Here is a 15,935-nt window from a genome sequence, read left to right on the forward strand (position 1 = left end):
CCCTCCAGTGGTGGCCTACTTATAAGGAAGCTCTGAAAGGTCCCAGTCCCTGGTTCTGCCTGGATGCCTGTGCTATTCAGGGAAGTGCCTTTTACCTGGCTCTCTCCCCACCCTGGCCCTGGCTGTTCACTTGACTGTGCATCTAACCTGTTCTGCTATCCTTCATCAACACTTGAATCAAGTTTCATGAGCTGTACAATGTGGCCTGAAGACCAGCAGCTCTCCAGAAACCCTCCAGGCCCTCCTGTCAGGACTGGGGCTATTGAGGCATGCAGCTACGTGCACCGAATAGCTTGCAGGTTCCTTGTCTCTCAAGCCTGCAGCCAGCTATGGCTAGACTATCGTAAGCTAACCCAATAAATCCCCTTTTAGTATCAGCTCTATCCCTCTAGAGAACCCTGACTACTACACATGATAAGTAGAGAGCTAGTATCTACTACAATTTCAGGTAACTATTTCTTATGAATAACCAACATCTGGTAAATTCCAGGAAAATGTCACCTTTCCACCTTTGAAAATCTCAGACTCTACTTACATTATCTTTTGTTTCACTCTTTCATCCCATATCATAGCTTTCTTTTAAACCTGCATACATTTATAGAAATATTCTAATCAATACCAAGTAGTTGATTTGCACATTGATGCATTCAGTAAGTTTAAGAACTGAATCAAGTTTCTGGCCACCCTAAATACCAAAACATTTCCTTACAATTCTTAAAAAAACAGTCATAATTTAGTAAGTCATATGTTGTGAAATGTAATATTCCATATACCATATCCGTGTATTGTTTGCTTGTTCGTCTTACTAAGTTTTCTGGCTTCTATTTAAACAACCTACTATTCTCTTTCACCCAGTCTGTTTTTCAAAGCAGTACATGTAACTAGATTTCACAAATCTGCTACTAGATGTTTGCTTTTACCCAAGAGATGTGTAAGAATTCTTGAATTATGTAAGAGAATATGTGTAAGGCATTTAAGAGGAGGATGCACAAAGTAAATGCACACTAACAGACAGAAAATGTCCTTACTTAAAGTCCTGCCGCCTGTACCTAGTCTCGGGGTTAATATTATTTAAGTGGACCTTATATCAAAGAGTCACAACATAATCTCCTAATCTTGTGCTTACCGTGTCCCTGGTGATCACTACCTGAATCTCTCTCTCTCCTCACTCCTCCTCTTCTCTCCCTCTTATTCATCCTCTCCCTCTTCTCCCTCTGCACCAAGTTTCACCTCTGCCAAATATTCTGACTATACCACCTTCCATTTCCTGTTCTCTTGACCCAAAAAAGTGACAAGTGAAGAAACCAAAGCAGTCTTTTCTATGAACTATAATGTTATAATAGAATGTACTAGTATCTTGAAGCTTTTTTAAAAATAGTAATACTAGAGCTGGATATAGTGGCGCACACCTTTAATCCCAGCCCTTGGGAGGCAGAGGTAGGAGGACCGTTGTGAGTTCAAGGCCACCCTGAGACTCCAGGTCAGCCTGAGCTAGTGAGACCCTACCTTGAAAAACCAAAAAAAAAAAAAAAAAAAAGTAAGTAATAAGTAGGCCTAAAGACCAAATTTTCCAAAATCCCTTTAAGAATTCAAGATATTAATTCAAAAGCAGAAAGGAAATTAAGAGTAGAACTTCTAGAAAAGCCAAATTCATCTTTTTCCACAACCTCAAGTTTGGCTTTGAGGATCCACCATAAACTTGTGAGCACCACAAAAGTGACCAGTGAAAATAACATAAAACAAAGCTTTTAAAATAGTTGCATTTTACATAGTTGTTTTATATACAGCAACATATGCTCCTGTTTTGATTAATTTGCATTATCAAGGAACCTTAAATGTTGTCCATACCTTAGCTGGAGGAACTTTTCCAGCAGCTGTGATCTGACCAGTAAAAAACCGTCCAAAATGATTAGCTGCTAGGACAACAGCTTTATAACTGAAAAAAATAGATAATTCCATAAAAGATCACAGATTCATACATTATGTTATCAATTATACTTTGTCAAAGAAACACAACTGATGTTTATATAATAGGTTCTATATGCCAAGAGCATTTCTGGAGGTTGTCTATATACTCACCACACTTCAGTCAGAACAAGCCACTGAACAGGAACAATCGTTACATTTATTTCACAAATTGGGAAACCAAGACACAGAGATGAAAACTCTTGCCTATGGTCACTCAGCTAATAAATGGCAAAGCCAGAAGTCAGGTCCAGGCAGCCTGCCCGTGGAGGCAAACTCCTGTCCATGACGCTGCCTGGACCGATCATTACCAATACCACAGAAGGTCAGCCTGAGATATAAAAAGAAAAAAGGAAAAAAGCAAAACTGCTAACAATGCTGTTTTTTTAACTGAGACTCCATATCCTTCTAATTTTCCTTTTTACTTTACTATGTTGTCCAAAAAAAAAAAAATCGGTGACTATGTAGTACTTACAATAATGGGGAGGAGGACTCAAATAAAAAATTTGAGCTAAAATAAAGTAAGCTAAAATGCCTGTACACAGTAAAAATTCAAAGAACAATAACCAGAGGGCAAGTAGCACTACTAGATCTCTAATGGATGAAAAGTACAGGGTTTTTGAAACAAAGGAATTACATTTGTAGCCTTGGGAAGATTTCTTCATTCTTGGTTTCCTTGTCTATTAAGTGGAACAGCGTCTGTCTCTGAAGGTCATGAGACCAAATGAGTGAGTGCAGGAGAAGCCCGTGCTGGGATGCCTCGCACATAATAAGCGTCCATAAATATTCAGAATTTTAGCTACAGAAATGAATGACACAACAAAAGCGAATTTGTGCACTCTCAAAGGCTGCAATCTTCAGCTGGCATTACAAGGTAAAATGCTGGGAAGAGAAGGGGTACCATGTGAATGTTTGCATATTGTCACTGTGCATTTGTTAACAGAAACAGAAAAGAACAGACCTACCCAGCTATGTTGGCCATGGAGCTCAGAGCGTCATACCCCTGAGCAATGGTGACCCTTGGGACCTGGTCCATCGCCAGAACAGTGCTTTTTCTTTGAGACAGTTTACTTAGCAAGTCTGGATTTTGCGCTGGATAAATAAAACTAATCAGTGTTCCCGAGGCTTTTAAAAGGTCAGCTTCGTGAACCCCTAATGTCGGGTTCATCATAGGGGCGCGTACCTAAAAAGAAAGTCAAACCACTGGTAAAACCATACTTTCATTACAAACAGGACGGTCAGATAAGATACCTTTATTTAAACAATATTCTTGAAGACTATCTTTCATCAATAAATGTCACCCTAAGCAAGGTGAACTACACAGAGATGTGTGTTACCTATCCTCTAACCAAGAAAGAAAGAACACCAGGTCAGGTTGACAATTAACTACACAGTGCTGGAATAATATGGAGGTTTTACAACAAACCTGTTCTCCCAAAACTTACCACTCTGGCAAAATTAAGAGACATTAGACCAGAATGGCCATATTCAAGGAGGTAGGGACTTAAACAAGAAACATCAGAATTTTTGTTTTGTTTTCGGAGGTAAGGTCTCACTCTAGCCCAGGATGAATTGGAATTCACTCTGTAGTCTCAGGTAGTCTCAAATTCACAGCAATCCTTCTGCCTCTGCCTCCTGAGTGCTGGGGTTAAAGGTGTGTGCCACCACACCAAGCTAAGACATTAGAACTTTTAAAAAAGGAATCTTTGGGGCTGGAGAGATGGCTTAGCGGTTAAGTGCTTGCCTGGGAAGCCTAAGGACCCCTGATCAAGGCTCGATTCTCCAGGACCCATGTTAGCCAGATGCACAAGGGAGCACACGCATCTGGAGTTTGTTTGCAGTGGCTGGAGGCCCTGGCATGCCCATTCTCTCTGCCTCTTTCTCTCTCTGTCTGTCACTGTCAAATAAATAATTTTTTTAAAAAAGGGTTTTAAAGAAAAGGAAGCTTTTGTTTTATGTTCAAAGATTCAATCTTTGCTCATTTTGGCAAATATGACCATTAGGGATAAGGAGACATCAGCAGTGTTGTAAACTAAAGACTAGGTGATATAGGTTGGTAACACCTTAAAATGATAGATAGTAAAGAAAAAACTTCGAGATTACTATAAATGAGTACAATGAACAGAAGTAGGTCTACTGAATTGGGCTGAAACAAAAGCCATCAATATATTCTATCATATAAGGAAGTGTCATTCAATTTCATTAGCTCCCAGTTTTCAATAATGCTTTTGGACAAATAAACACAGAAAATGTAGCCTCTGGGATTCACATTTTAAATACAAACAAAAGTACTCATTCAGTCCCTTCCTGGCACCACATTTCATCTTACTTCACTTAGGAAATGCCTTTGCCTATGATTCCGTTTCAGGTACTGGGCTGGTAATGGATAAGAACCTAGGCTGAGTATTGACTTGTAACTCTTGGGGCAGGGAATGCGGTTCAGGGGTAGAGTACTTATCTGAGATGTGCAAGACCAGCCAACCTCCCCACCACACACACACACACACACACACACACACACACACACACACCCCAAATTGCCTTTTTCACAGTCTGTTTTTAATCTCCATAAAAATCTATAAAATGAGCCAGGTGTGGTGACATGCACCTTTGATACCAGCACTTTGGAAGCAGTGGTAGGATTGCCAAGAGTTTGTGGCCACCCTAAGACTACATAGGGAATTCCAAGTCAGCCTGGGCTAGAGCGAGACTTCACCTCAAAAAAATAAATCTATAAAATGAATTAAAAATTAGAGAACAACTCTGGAGCAGTTTATTGAGTCCTACCAAGTATCTGGCTGGGGCTCCAGGCATCTGAGTACAGTCAGGTCAGTCAAATGTGCTCTTGAGGGTGCGCTCCAGCATAGTAACAGGCATCTGAGCACAGTCGGGTCAGTCAAATGTGCTCCTGAGGGTGCGCTCCAGCATAGTAACAGGCATCTGAGCACAGTCGGGTCAGTCAAATGTGCTCCTGAGGGTGCGCTCCAGCATAGTAACAGGCATCTGAGCACAGTCGGGTCAGTCAAATGTGCTCCTGAGGGTGCGCTCCAGCATAGTAACAGGCGTCTGAGCACAGTCGGGTCAGTCAAATGTGCTCCTGAGGGTGCGCTCCAGCATAGTAACAGGCATCTGAGCACAGTCGGGTCAGTCAAATGTGCTCCTGAGGGTGCACTCCAGCATAGTAACAGGCTGGGTTCAAAAGAAAGGCCCCAAATAGTCAGTGGACACTAATATAATGTTACATTTTTATATTACAGAATTCTCAGCACAGCTTTAGCTTGCTCATATTCCTTATGGATCTCCAAAATGAACAGAATATTTCCCAACTTTACATATGCTCTTGTGCCCTTTTAAGAGGTACCTCAAAAAGATTTACCCTCTAAAACATAGACTAGAAAGAACTATACTTATTATTACAAGTATTTCTATAAAAAAGCTTTAGCTGAATTACATCTTATCCTCATACTAGAAACTTTACAAATAGGGCTGGAAGGATGGCTCAGTAGTTTAAAAACTAAAAATGTTTTTCCTTTTTTATTTTATTGAGAAAGAGAAAGAGGCAGAGAGAGGGAGAGAGAATGGGTACGCCAGGGCATCCAGCCACTACAAACTCCAGATGCATGTGCCACCTTGTGCATCTGACTAATGTGGGTCCTGGGGAATTGAACCTGGATCCTTTGGCTTGGCAGCCAAGCACCTTAAACACTAAGGCATCTCTCCAGCCCCTATGAATATTTTTCTACAGCTGGGTGTGGTGGTACACCTCTTTAATTTCAAATATTTTTCTATAGCAAAAATGATTTGTGCCGGGCATTGTGGCTCATGCCTTTAATCCCAGCACCTGGGAGGCAGAGATAGGAGGATCGCCATGAGTTTGAGGCCGCCTTGAGACTCCATAATGAATTCTGGGTGAGCCTGGGCTAGAGTGAGACCCTACCTCAAAAAAACAAAAAAAAAAAAAGTATTTGTATCTTCTTCAAAAATCACCATCTATGATGCTGTCAGATTCAGCAATAGAAACCATGCTTAGCACGCTCAGGGCCCTGGGTTCCCCTGGCTCAGGAAATAATTTATATATACATACACACACACACACACACACACACACACACACACACACACACGTCTTATCATGTTATTCAATGGACGTAAAGAGTCGAGGAGGTGATGACAAACTATGGGTTGATTCTTAGAAAGCAATATAGAAAAGCTTGTCTTTAAAAGCAAGTGAGGGCTGAAGAGATGGCTTAGCAGTCAAGGTGTTTGCCTGCAAAGCCAAAGGACCCAGGTTCAATTCCCCAGGGCCCAGGTAAGCCAGAGGCACAAGGGAGAGCATGCATCTGGAGTTCATTTGCAGTGGCTGCAGACCCTAGCATACCTATTCTCTCTATCTCTCCTCCTCCCTCTTTCTCTGTCTCAAATAAATAACTAAATAATAAAATATTAAAAGCAAGCGAGCTTACACTCATCTGGCAATCACACTGCTAAAATCCCCCCTCCTCTGTTTCCCTTGATTACCGGATATTAAAGATTCCAGTGTAATGCTTGGTTCAGTGACTAAATGTGCTGAACTCTTAATACAGTCTCTCCTACTGTATGTTTTTTAAGTTCACATTTTAAAGTTTTTTATCATATAAATTCTGCTCTACTGTACATCCAGACCTCCTTTTAAAGTAAGTCAGGGGCTAGAGAGATGCCTTAGTGGTTAAGGTGCTTGCCTGAAAAGCCAAAGGACCCAGGTTCAATTCCCCAGAACCCATGTAAGCCACATGTACAAGGTGGCACATGTGTCTGAGAGTGTCTGGAGGCCCTGGTGCACACATTCTCCCAATCTCTCTCTCTCTCTCTCAAAATAAAAATAAGATGGACATGGTAGCACATGCCTTTAATCTCAGCACTTGGGAGACTGAGGTAGGAGGATCCCTGTGAGATCGAGGCCAATCTGGGACTACATAGTGAATTCTAGGCCAGCCTGGGCTAGAGAGGCCCTACCTTGAAGAAGCAAAGAAAAAAATATAATAAGTTTTTAAAAATTCAAATAAAAATAAATAAAGTAAGTCAGGCTACTGGTAACTCAACTCAATATGCCTTTCTCACCAGGACAGTCATGCCCTCCCCAGCAATAGCACTGCATGAAAATCACTGCCTGCATGTATCAGACATTGTATGTTCAGTCCCAGGCTGGAATCCAGACCTTCTTCCCACCCCAGCATAAGCTACATAGTCATGTGGGAATTCTGTGTACAAGTGGACCATTTAACTCTCTCTTTCTTTCTCTCTCTCTCTCTGACTAATAAATAAATAAATAAATAAATAAATAAAATATTTTTTAAATAGGAAAAGTTGAAATGATTAATATTTAAGTTAATGGATAAGCTAACCACATTGTGTCAATGTGCCATGATAGCACAGTGCATAAATACAGACAATTATTATGTATCTGTTAAAAAATAATACTGAAAGAGTTATAGCCCCAGAGAAGATACTTATCAATGAAAATATTTCAGTCAGCATAATGTAAATGGAAGAGAGAAACTGAATAATTACTTTGACCACCAAGTCAGAAGCCAGCACTTCCTTTGTCCCTTGGATTTGGGCTCCTGCTGCTCTGTAGTGGTCATCTGAGAACTTGGAAGCTTCGCCTGCACCTGATTCCACTACAACATTAAAACCCTGCTTGACCAAGGCCTGCACACCAGCAGGAGACAAGGCCACTCGCTTCTCATTTTGGAAAATCTCCTTGGGGACTCCAACAGTTAGTTGCTTGTATGGAATACCTATAAATAAACAAAAACAAAAATTAAAATCACGTGTTTAGTAACAGATCTCAGGAAATGAAAATGGCTTACGATATCCTACATATAATTGCTACTGAAGATGATTCATTTACTTTTTTTGGAAGATGATAAATTTTTTGCCTGCTTTCCTAAAAGTTCTAAGTTTTTAATCAAATGGCCTTCTCTTCAAGGCATATGACAAGCTTAGTTTATTCACAGGGGGGGAAATGAGCTGAGAAGTTACAAAGCATGCTGACTTTGCTGTTTAAAAGAACTCTGGGATTTGAGGCTTCCTGTCCTGACCTTTAACAAAGACAGAAGTGATGTTTTGAAGAGCAGCACTACGCTAGATACACACAAAATTCCTTCCTGGGACAATTTGGCCACAGGCAATTTCTCACAGATTTTCAAGTGTTGTATCGTGGGGGAGGGTGAGGAGATGGATCAGCAGTCAAAGGCATTTGCTTGCAAAACCTGATGGCCTGGGTTAGATTCCCTAGTACCACCATAAAGCCACACACACAAGGTGACACATGAATCTGGAGGTCATTTGCAGTGGCAGGAGGCCCTAGTGCACACATTCTCTCCTTTCCTCTCTCTCTGAAATAAACCACTTTTTTAACTTGGTTTTTCAAGGTAGAGTCTTAATCTAGCCCAGGTTGACCTAAAATTCACTAGGTAGGCTCAGGGTGGCCTCAAACTCAGAGTGATCTTCCTTATTCTGCCTTCCAAGTGCTGGGACTAAAAGGCGTGCACCATCATGCCCGGCTTAAAAAAGTATTTTTTAAAAAGATTTCCAAGTGTTGTATTTTAAGACCCTATACACTTAGCAGCAACTGAAATGTCAAAGATCTAGCAACTATGTCAAAGATAATCACCTATAGTCTAGATATGACGAAAATCAGCAGCCACAGGAGAACTGGCTCCAGGACATTCTATGCTAGCCAGTGACTAACCATTCTAATTACACTCTCTCTCGGGTCGTCTGTATGGGACACTCCCAGAAATAGACAAGGAGGGTAGAACAGTTCCAAAATTATTTGTAAGCACAGCCACGAAATGATCAAGGGGAGGCCAGCAGCAACATCTTAAGCAAAGATCAGCCATCAAATCCGGAACACATTCCAGTGCTCCAAAGAAGTAGGTGAAGAATTTCCTAGGCTCCACTTCCTCCCAAAAATCTTCACAGTAAGGCCTCCTCACAAAACATAACCTATCTGTGATTCTGTTCCTTGCACCCCAAAAGAAATGAAACATATTTATATGCATGGTTCAGTCCAGCTTCATCTTAAGGCCATTACATTCTTCAGTTCTTTTGTTCACCATGTAGACATTAACACATGTTTTAAACAATATCCTCCTATAAAGGCTTTACAAAAATTTTTAAAAACCGGGCTGGAGAGATGGCTTAGCGGTTAAGTGCTTGCCTGGGAAGCCTAAGGACCCCAGTTCGAGGCTCGGTTCCCCAGGTCCCAAGTTAGCCAGATGCACAAGGGGGCGCACGCGTCTGGAGTTCGTTTGCAGAGGCTGGAAGCCCTGGCGCACCCATTCTCTCTCTCTCTATATATATATATCTGTCTTTCTCTCTGTGTCTGTCACTCTCAAATAAAGAAATTAAAAATTTTTTTTTAAAAATTTTAAAAACCTACTCTTACAACCAAATATATAATAAAATATTAAGGGCTGGAGAAATGGCTTAGCAGTTAAGCACTTGCCTGTGAAGCCTAAGGACCCAGGTTCGAGGCTCGGTTCCCCAGGACCCATGTAAGCCAGATGCACAAGGGGGCGCAAGCATCTGGAGTTCGTTTGCAGTGGCTGGAGGCCCTGGCGTGCCCATTCATTCTCTCTCCCTCTCCCTCTCCCTCTCCCTCTCCCTCTCTTTCTCTCTCTTCCTCCCTCTTTCTCTCTCTTTCTGTCATTCTCAAATAAATAAAATAAAACAAAAATTTTAAAAATATACATCAATCAAATCATGAATACAGAATAACTTAGACTGAGACCTTAGGGAAATTAAATCAACCTTAAAAAAATGCCTGAATTTGAACAGTCTTAAGATTCCCACACTAATTAAGCACTAGAAATTTACAGTAAGTCAGTGGCCAATAAATGCTTACTCACTATCTCAAGGAAAGACAGGACAGCAGAAGGTTAGCCAATATTTGCATTGGTGTGAAAAATTAAGTCATATATACACTTCTCTGGGGCTTTTTACCTTTATGACAACCTCAAAACTAAGCCATTCATTGCAAAAGTCAAGGAAGCTACCAATGATAGCCATAATCTTGTCCAAAAAAAAAAAACCTTAGAAGCCAACATGAAATGATTTTCACTGGCCAAATATGGCAATTTGAGAATCAAGAAGAATAACTGTTAAGGGCAATGGAGTAGAGTAAGACAAACCCAAAATTGAATCCATGCGTTCATGCTGAGTCTTATGAAATACGTACTTTGAAATTTCAATGGTCGACTTGTGAGAACATAGCAACAAGAGAGGCAGAATAAGTTTCCCAAAGATATCCATGTTTTAATCTCTAACACATCCAAATATATTACTACATGACACAAGGGAAATATGGTGACAGATAGAATCAAGACTGCTAATTAGCTGACCTAAGATGGGGAAAATGTCTTTGATTATCTGGAGAGCTCCTATGTCATCACAGCGCCTTTGAAGAAAGAGAGTCACAGTCAATGAACAATTTGAAGATGCTATGCTGATGCTTTGAAAATGAAGGAAGAAAGCTGGCAAACACAGGTACGCCTTCCAGAAGCTAGAAGTGGTGAGCAAACAGGTTCTCTCCTAGAGCTCCCAGGAGGGTTTCAGAAATGACAACACTTTGATTGAGACCCAGAGACATTCACTTTGGACTCTGACTTCCCGAAGTATAAAATAACTAAACCACTAGGTTAATGATTACTTGTTATAGCAGGAATAAGAAATGAACACATAAGAAAGCTAAGAGATTATTTAAAAGCTAGTAAATAATAGAAAAGAACATTTATTCCATCTTTCAGTACAATTTCAAGGTAACTAATAGAGAACTGTTTATAGAAAAAATTTCTATCAAGAAATGATGGAATATCATTATTTTGAGAGCCCTAATAGAATACATTTAGTTAATGACCATCAAACAAATAGCTGAATGAAAACAAACTGGTGGGAACTTCACATAAAATGCATCCCATTGACAACACCTGAAAACTGCAATGCAAGGGTGCAAAGCACTATTAGTGAAATACATTTGCCAAACAGATTTGATTGGGTCTCCTTATCAGCTACGTGATACAAGGAACAGAAACTGGTTAAACACGACCAGGGGTATTCAATCAGCCAACCTTAGAACACTCAAAATTCTACCAAGAGCCAGGTGTAGTGGCACAAGCTTTTAATCCCAGCACTTGGGATGCAGAGGTAGGAGAACTGCTGTGAATTCAAGGCCACCCTGAGACTACAGAGTGAATTCCAGGTCAGCCTGAGCTGGAGACCCTACCTTGAAAAGAAAAAAATTCTGCCAAGAAACAACTAAATCTTCAACAAGTAAAGTAAAGGAGAGAAGTGAAGGAACAGTGGACAGCAATGTAGTTGAGTGATAAAGTGCTTGTCTTGCATGCTGGACCTATGTTCAATTCCCCCACAAAAATTAAAAAGTAGAGGGGAGCCTATACATCAAGAGACATAACAAGCAAACACCTGTGTGAACTTTGGACCATTCTTTGATCAAGTTAACTGGAAAAATAAGAGAAAATTGATAAATGGCTAGAATGATTTTTTTTTTTTTGTCTTACTCCAGAGGCACTCACCACCTTATGCATCTGGCTTATGTGGGTTCTGGGAATTGAATCAAGGTCCTTTGGCTTTGCAGATAAGTATCTTAACTGATAAGCCATCTCTCCAGCCCTGGAATGATTTTTCATGCATTTCAATGTGGGAATGAAACCCTGGTTATATTAAGAAAAAAAAAACTTTCTTTAAGTACAAAAATTACCTATAAAATAATCAAAACTTAAGAAAATGAGTGACATAGAGATCTTGATCTTCTGGGATTTATTCATAAGACAGAACTCAATGTCCTCAACATGGTTACATTTTATTTTGTGCACAACTTTAATACTATATAATTTGACTTTCCAGAGTAGTTTACAAGAAAACATCTGAGGATAAAGTTAGCAGCTAATATCTGGCAATATTATGTATCATCTGAGAACACGAGGCAACGAAATCTATGCAAGGAATACAGACGAATTTAAAGTGCACAAGTTTAAGTGTACAAACAGCCCTACAAACTTAAAAAGTGGGGGAGCATTTTCACCCTGCTCCTCCACCTTGGTAACTGAATGCCTGTAAAGACTTCCTTACAAGTCCACATGCCTGAGGTCTGTCCAGGGTGACAGATGCAAGTGCTAGAGAAGTGATTAGGAGCAAAGCTAGCACAGAGCACGAGGCTGAGGAAGGGGCGCCTGTGAGCCCCTCTTCCTTTGGGCCTGTGTCCCAGAACAGAAGCAAGTTAAGCTTCCCTCAGAGAGGGACTGGAAAACTCCGCTCTTACTCTACATAAGCTGAGAAGACCACAGTGAATTCTGAAGAACAATGTAACATGACTGTGGTGGTTTTATCCTGCTGGCCCCCATAAATTTATGTGTTCTGAACGCCAGGTTCCCAGCTAATGGAGATTTGGGAATTAACACCTCCTGGAGGCAGTGTATTATAGGGGCTGGGCTTGTAGGTGTTATGGCCAGCTCCCCCTTGCTAGTGTTTGGCACACTCTCCTATTGCTGTTGTCCACTGATGTTGGTGAGGGGGTGATGTCCACCCTCTGCTCATGTCTTCATTTTCCCTGCCATCATGGAGCATCCCCTCGAATCTGGAAGCGTCATTTGCCTTGCCATCATGGAGCTTCCCCTCGAGTCTGTAAGCCAAAATAAACCTTTTTTCCCACACACTGCTCTTGGTTGGGTGATTTCTGCCAGCAATGTGAAACTGACTGCAACAATGACCTTACAATTTAGAACGATTATTCTCACCATCATATGCAGAACAGTCAATGTGAGGGCAGAAATGGAAAGCTCAGAAACCCCTGAGGAAACTGATGTGCCAGTCCATGACAGATGACAGTTTGGACCAAAGTGATGAAATGATGAGAAGACAATGGACTCTACATGTTGGGTTGACCTTCTTTAGTCTCTGTGCTGTTCTTCCTTGCTAGTCAGATGCTTGCCCTTGAAAATGTTAATTTCAGGGCTGGGGAGATGGCTTGGTGGGTAAGTGTGTTTGCCATCCCCTTATGAGAGCCTGAGTTCCGTTCCCTAACAACAACATAAACAAGTATCTGGGAATGGCTTCTGGCCTCTGCACACACACCTGCGGTGTGCCCATCTACACACCCACATGCATTCACCACACTACATCACACACACACACCCCACAATAGTACATACATGCACAAAGAAAAAAAAAACATGTTAATATCTACAAGGGGAAGGCTCAGTGGTAGAATGTTCCTTTACTTGTCTTTACTTACAAAGAATGAAAAAAGCAAAGGGTCTGGAACTGTACAGGTCACCTGTGGCTACCACCACCCACTGTGCCTAACTCAATGCAGATAGAATAATTCTAAGGATTCTGATCTGAACACTTGCAATGGAGTTGCTTTTTACTAAATGAGGAAGCAGTGATGAAGATCAATTAATACACTCAACCCGAGCTCCTGAGCAGAGGTGAGCTAGTATGCCACAGCTCCCCAGCACCGTCTAGGGCCAAGGGAGGACTATTAGCAGAAGTAGTTGCCATGAGCAAAAGGCTCACAGGTACGTTCCTATCATCTTCTCTGTTAAAAATAGCATTCAGAAAGGTCTATAAGTGGAAAATACAAGATAACACTCATTTGTTTTATTTTTTCCTATTTAAAATGATTGTTCCAAGCCTGCGGAGATGACCCAGCCAGTTAAAAGGTGCTTGCTTGCAAAGCATAATGGCCTGGGTTCACTTCCCAGTCCCACACAAAGCCAAATGCACTAAGGGCTGCTTGCCTCTGGAGTTCATTTGCAACAGCAAAAAGCCTGGGGGTACTAATATTTTCTCTATTTCTCTCTGTTATCTTGCTCTCTCTCAAATTTATTACTTAATTTAAAAGACTAAAGCCAGGCGTGGTGGCACACGCCTTTAATCCCAGCACTCAGGAGGCAGAGGTAGGAGGATCACCATGAGTTCGAGGCCACCCTAAGACTACATAGTGAATTTGTCCAGGTCAGCCTGGGCCAGAGTGAGACCCTACCTTGAAAAAAAAGATGATCACTCCCAAACAGCTGGTCATAAAACTGAATCACTTTTCCTTTTATCTGTCACCAAAGATATGAAGGACACGCTGAAATAAAACTTTACCTGGTTTTACAGGGGATTTACACCGCAGTGCCTGATGCGTGTGAAATGTTCGTAAGAAATTCGTCTTCCCAAGTAGAACCTTATGGGACCCCAAATTGTTAAGTACAGAGCATGAACAGCCGGTCACCACTGCTCTCAGTAGATTTGGCATGGTGTGATCTCCCGCCTTTCTCAATCGTCAATGGCTTGAAGGGAAATTGCTAAGAAGAAAGAAAAGAAAATGTTCATATGTCAGGAAAAAATTCCTTGCTTTTGCACATAAAAAATATATACAAGATAGTAATCCAAAGAACCTAGAATATAATACAAACATGCTGGCATCTATAAAGAATTTATTTGCCTAGTGCTTAACTATGAAGTCACATCTCACAAGAAAGTTACCTTCTAAGTAAACACGTACAGCAAAAAAATCACATATAATAAAAATCACCTTTCAAGTCCCTTAAATTATCCAAAACAACATGCAGTACAACAGTGAACCTCCATTTAGCAACAGGCTGTACAAAAAAGAAAACGGTCACCCTCTCCACTGTGGCAGGATGCCCACCTCAGCAGGCAAGATTTCCTGATCTGAGGCTCACTGAATAACACGAGATTCGTGTTTGCCACATGTGCCTCCCATCCAGAAAATTAAACCGGGCTGGAGGGGTGGCTTAGCGGTTAAGGTGCTTGCCTCAAAGCCAAAGGACCCAGGTTCGATTCCCCAGAACCCATGTTAGCCAGATGCACAAGGGGGCACATGCGTCTGGTGTTTGTTTGCAGTGGTCGGAGGCCCTGGCACACCCATTCTCTCTCTCTCCCTCTTTCTCTGTTAAACAAATAAGTAAATTATTTTAAAAAAGAAATTAAACATGCATGGAATATAACTCAGGAATATAACTCAGAAAAAAATAAAAAGGATGGTGGAAAAGCCCTGTGATATCTTTACCACATCAGCTTGTGCTTCCAGATGTGGGTATAACTGTGAACTCTTCTGAAAGTGCTTTTCCCAAGTGTTACTTTTTGCCAACAGAACAGGGCAGGATAAAGTGTCATTGGACTTTGCTGTTCATGATACATCATTGGCTATCCCCTCCCCTGCTGGGCAGATTCCCCAAGGGGTGCATGGTAGGCACTCCTACTATCCTCCAAAGCCTCCATGTTCCTTTAGTTGTCTTTACTTACAAAGAATGAAAAAAGCAAAGGGTCTGGAACTGTACAGGTCACCTGTGGCTACCACCACCCACTGTGCCTATTTAATTAATCAGTATTAGGTAGACAGTCACAGGGCCAGGCACCAGACCTCAGCAGACACCATACTCTGTTAGGCTCCAAAGGAAGAAGGACTTAGCTAGTATAATCTCAGAACTACTACCAAAGCTCCCTGAAGAAACTTCTTTAAAACATCACAAAATAGTCTGGCATTGTGGCACACGCCTTTAATCCCAGCACTTGGAAGGCAGAGGTAAGAGGATCACCATGAGTTTGAGGCCACCCTGAGACTACATAGTAAATTCCAGGCCAGCGTGGGCTAGAGCAAGACCCTACCTCAAAAAAGAAAAAAGAAGAAAACGTAGAAGAAGAGTGAGTAAGATATGTGCAAGCACTCAATTTAAAAATACGTGTAGCCAGGCGTGGTGGTGCACACCTTTAATCCCAGCACTCAGGCGGCAGAGGTAGGAGGATCACTGAGTTCGAGGCCACTTTGAGAATACATAGTGAATTCCAGGTCAGCTAGAGACCCTACCTTGAAAAAATCAACATATACCCATATATATGGCTGAAGAGATGGCTCAGCAATTAAGGCTCTTGCCTGCAGAGCCTCATGATCTAAA

General features: G+C 41.3%; 1 protein-coding gene across 3 annotated transcripts in view; it reads right to left on the minus strand.

Moving 5' to 3' along the window:
• The window catches only part of Nnt (nicotinamide nucleotide transhydrogenase), a 97,067-nt gene that overhangs the window by 76,287 nt on the left and 4,845 nt on the right, over window positions 1–15,935 (minus strand). For all 3 annotated transcript variants that reach the window (XM_004664954.2, XM_045138912.1, XM_045138911.1), the window contains exons 2-5: window positions 14,122–14,321; window positions 7,513–7,742; window positions 2,931–3,148; window positions 1,849–1,936 (exon numbers count right to left, since the gene is read on the minus strand). In XM_004664954.2, the coding sequence (XP_004665011.1) occupies window positions 1,849–1,936; window positions 2,931–3,148; window positions 7,513–7,742; window positions 14,122–14,272 (687 nt within the window). In that variant the 5' untranslated portion in view covers window positions 14,273–14,321. The remainder of the gene's footprint in view (window positions 1–1,848; window positions 1,937–2,930; window positions 3,149–7,512; window positions 7,743–14,121; window positions 14,322–15,935) is intronic.

Source organism: Jaculus jaculus, chromosome 20 (genome assembly GCF_020740685.1).
Source record: "Jaculus jaculus isolate mJacJac1 chromosome 20, mJacJac1.mat.Y.cur, whole genome shotgun sequence".
In the NCBI taxonomy this organism is placed as follows: Eukaryota; Metazoa; Chordata; class Mammalia; order Rodentia; family Dipodidae; genus Jaculus; species Jaculus jaculus.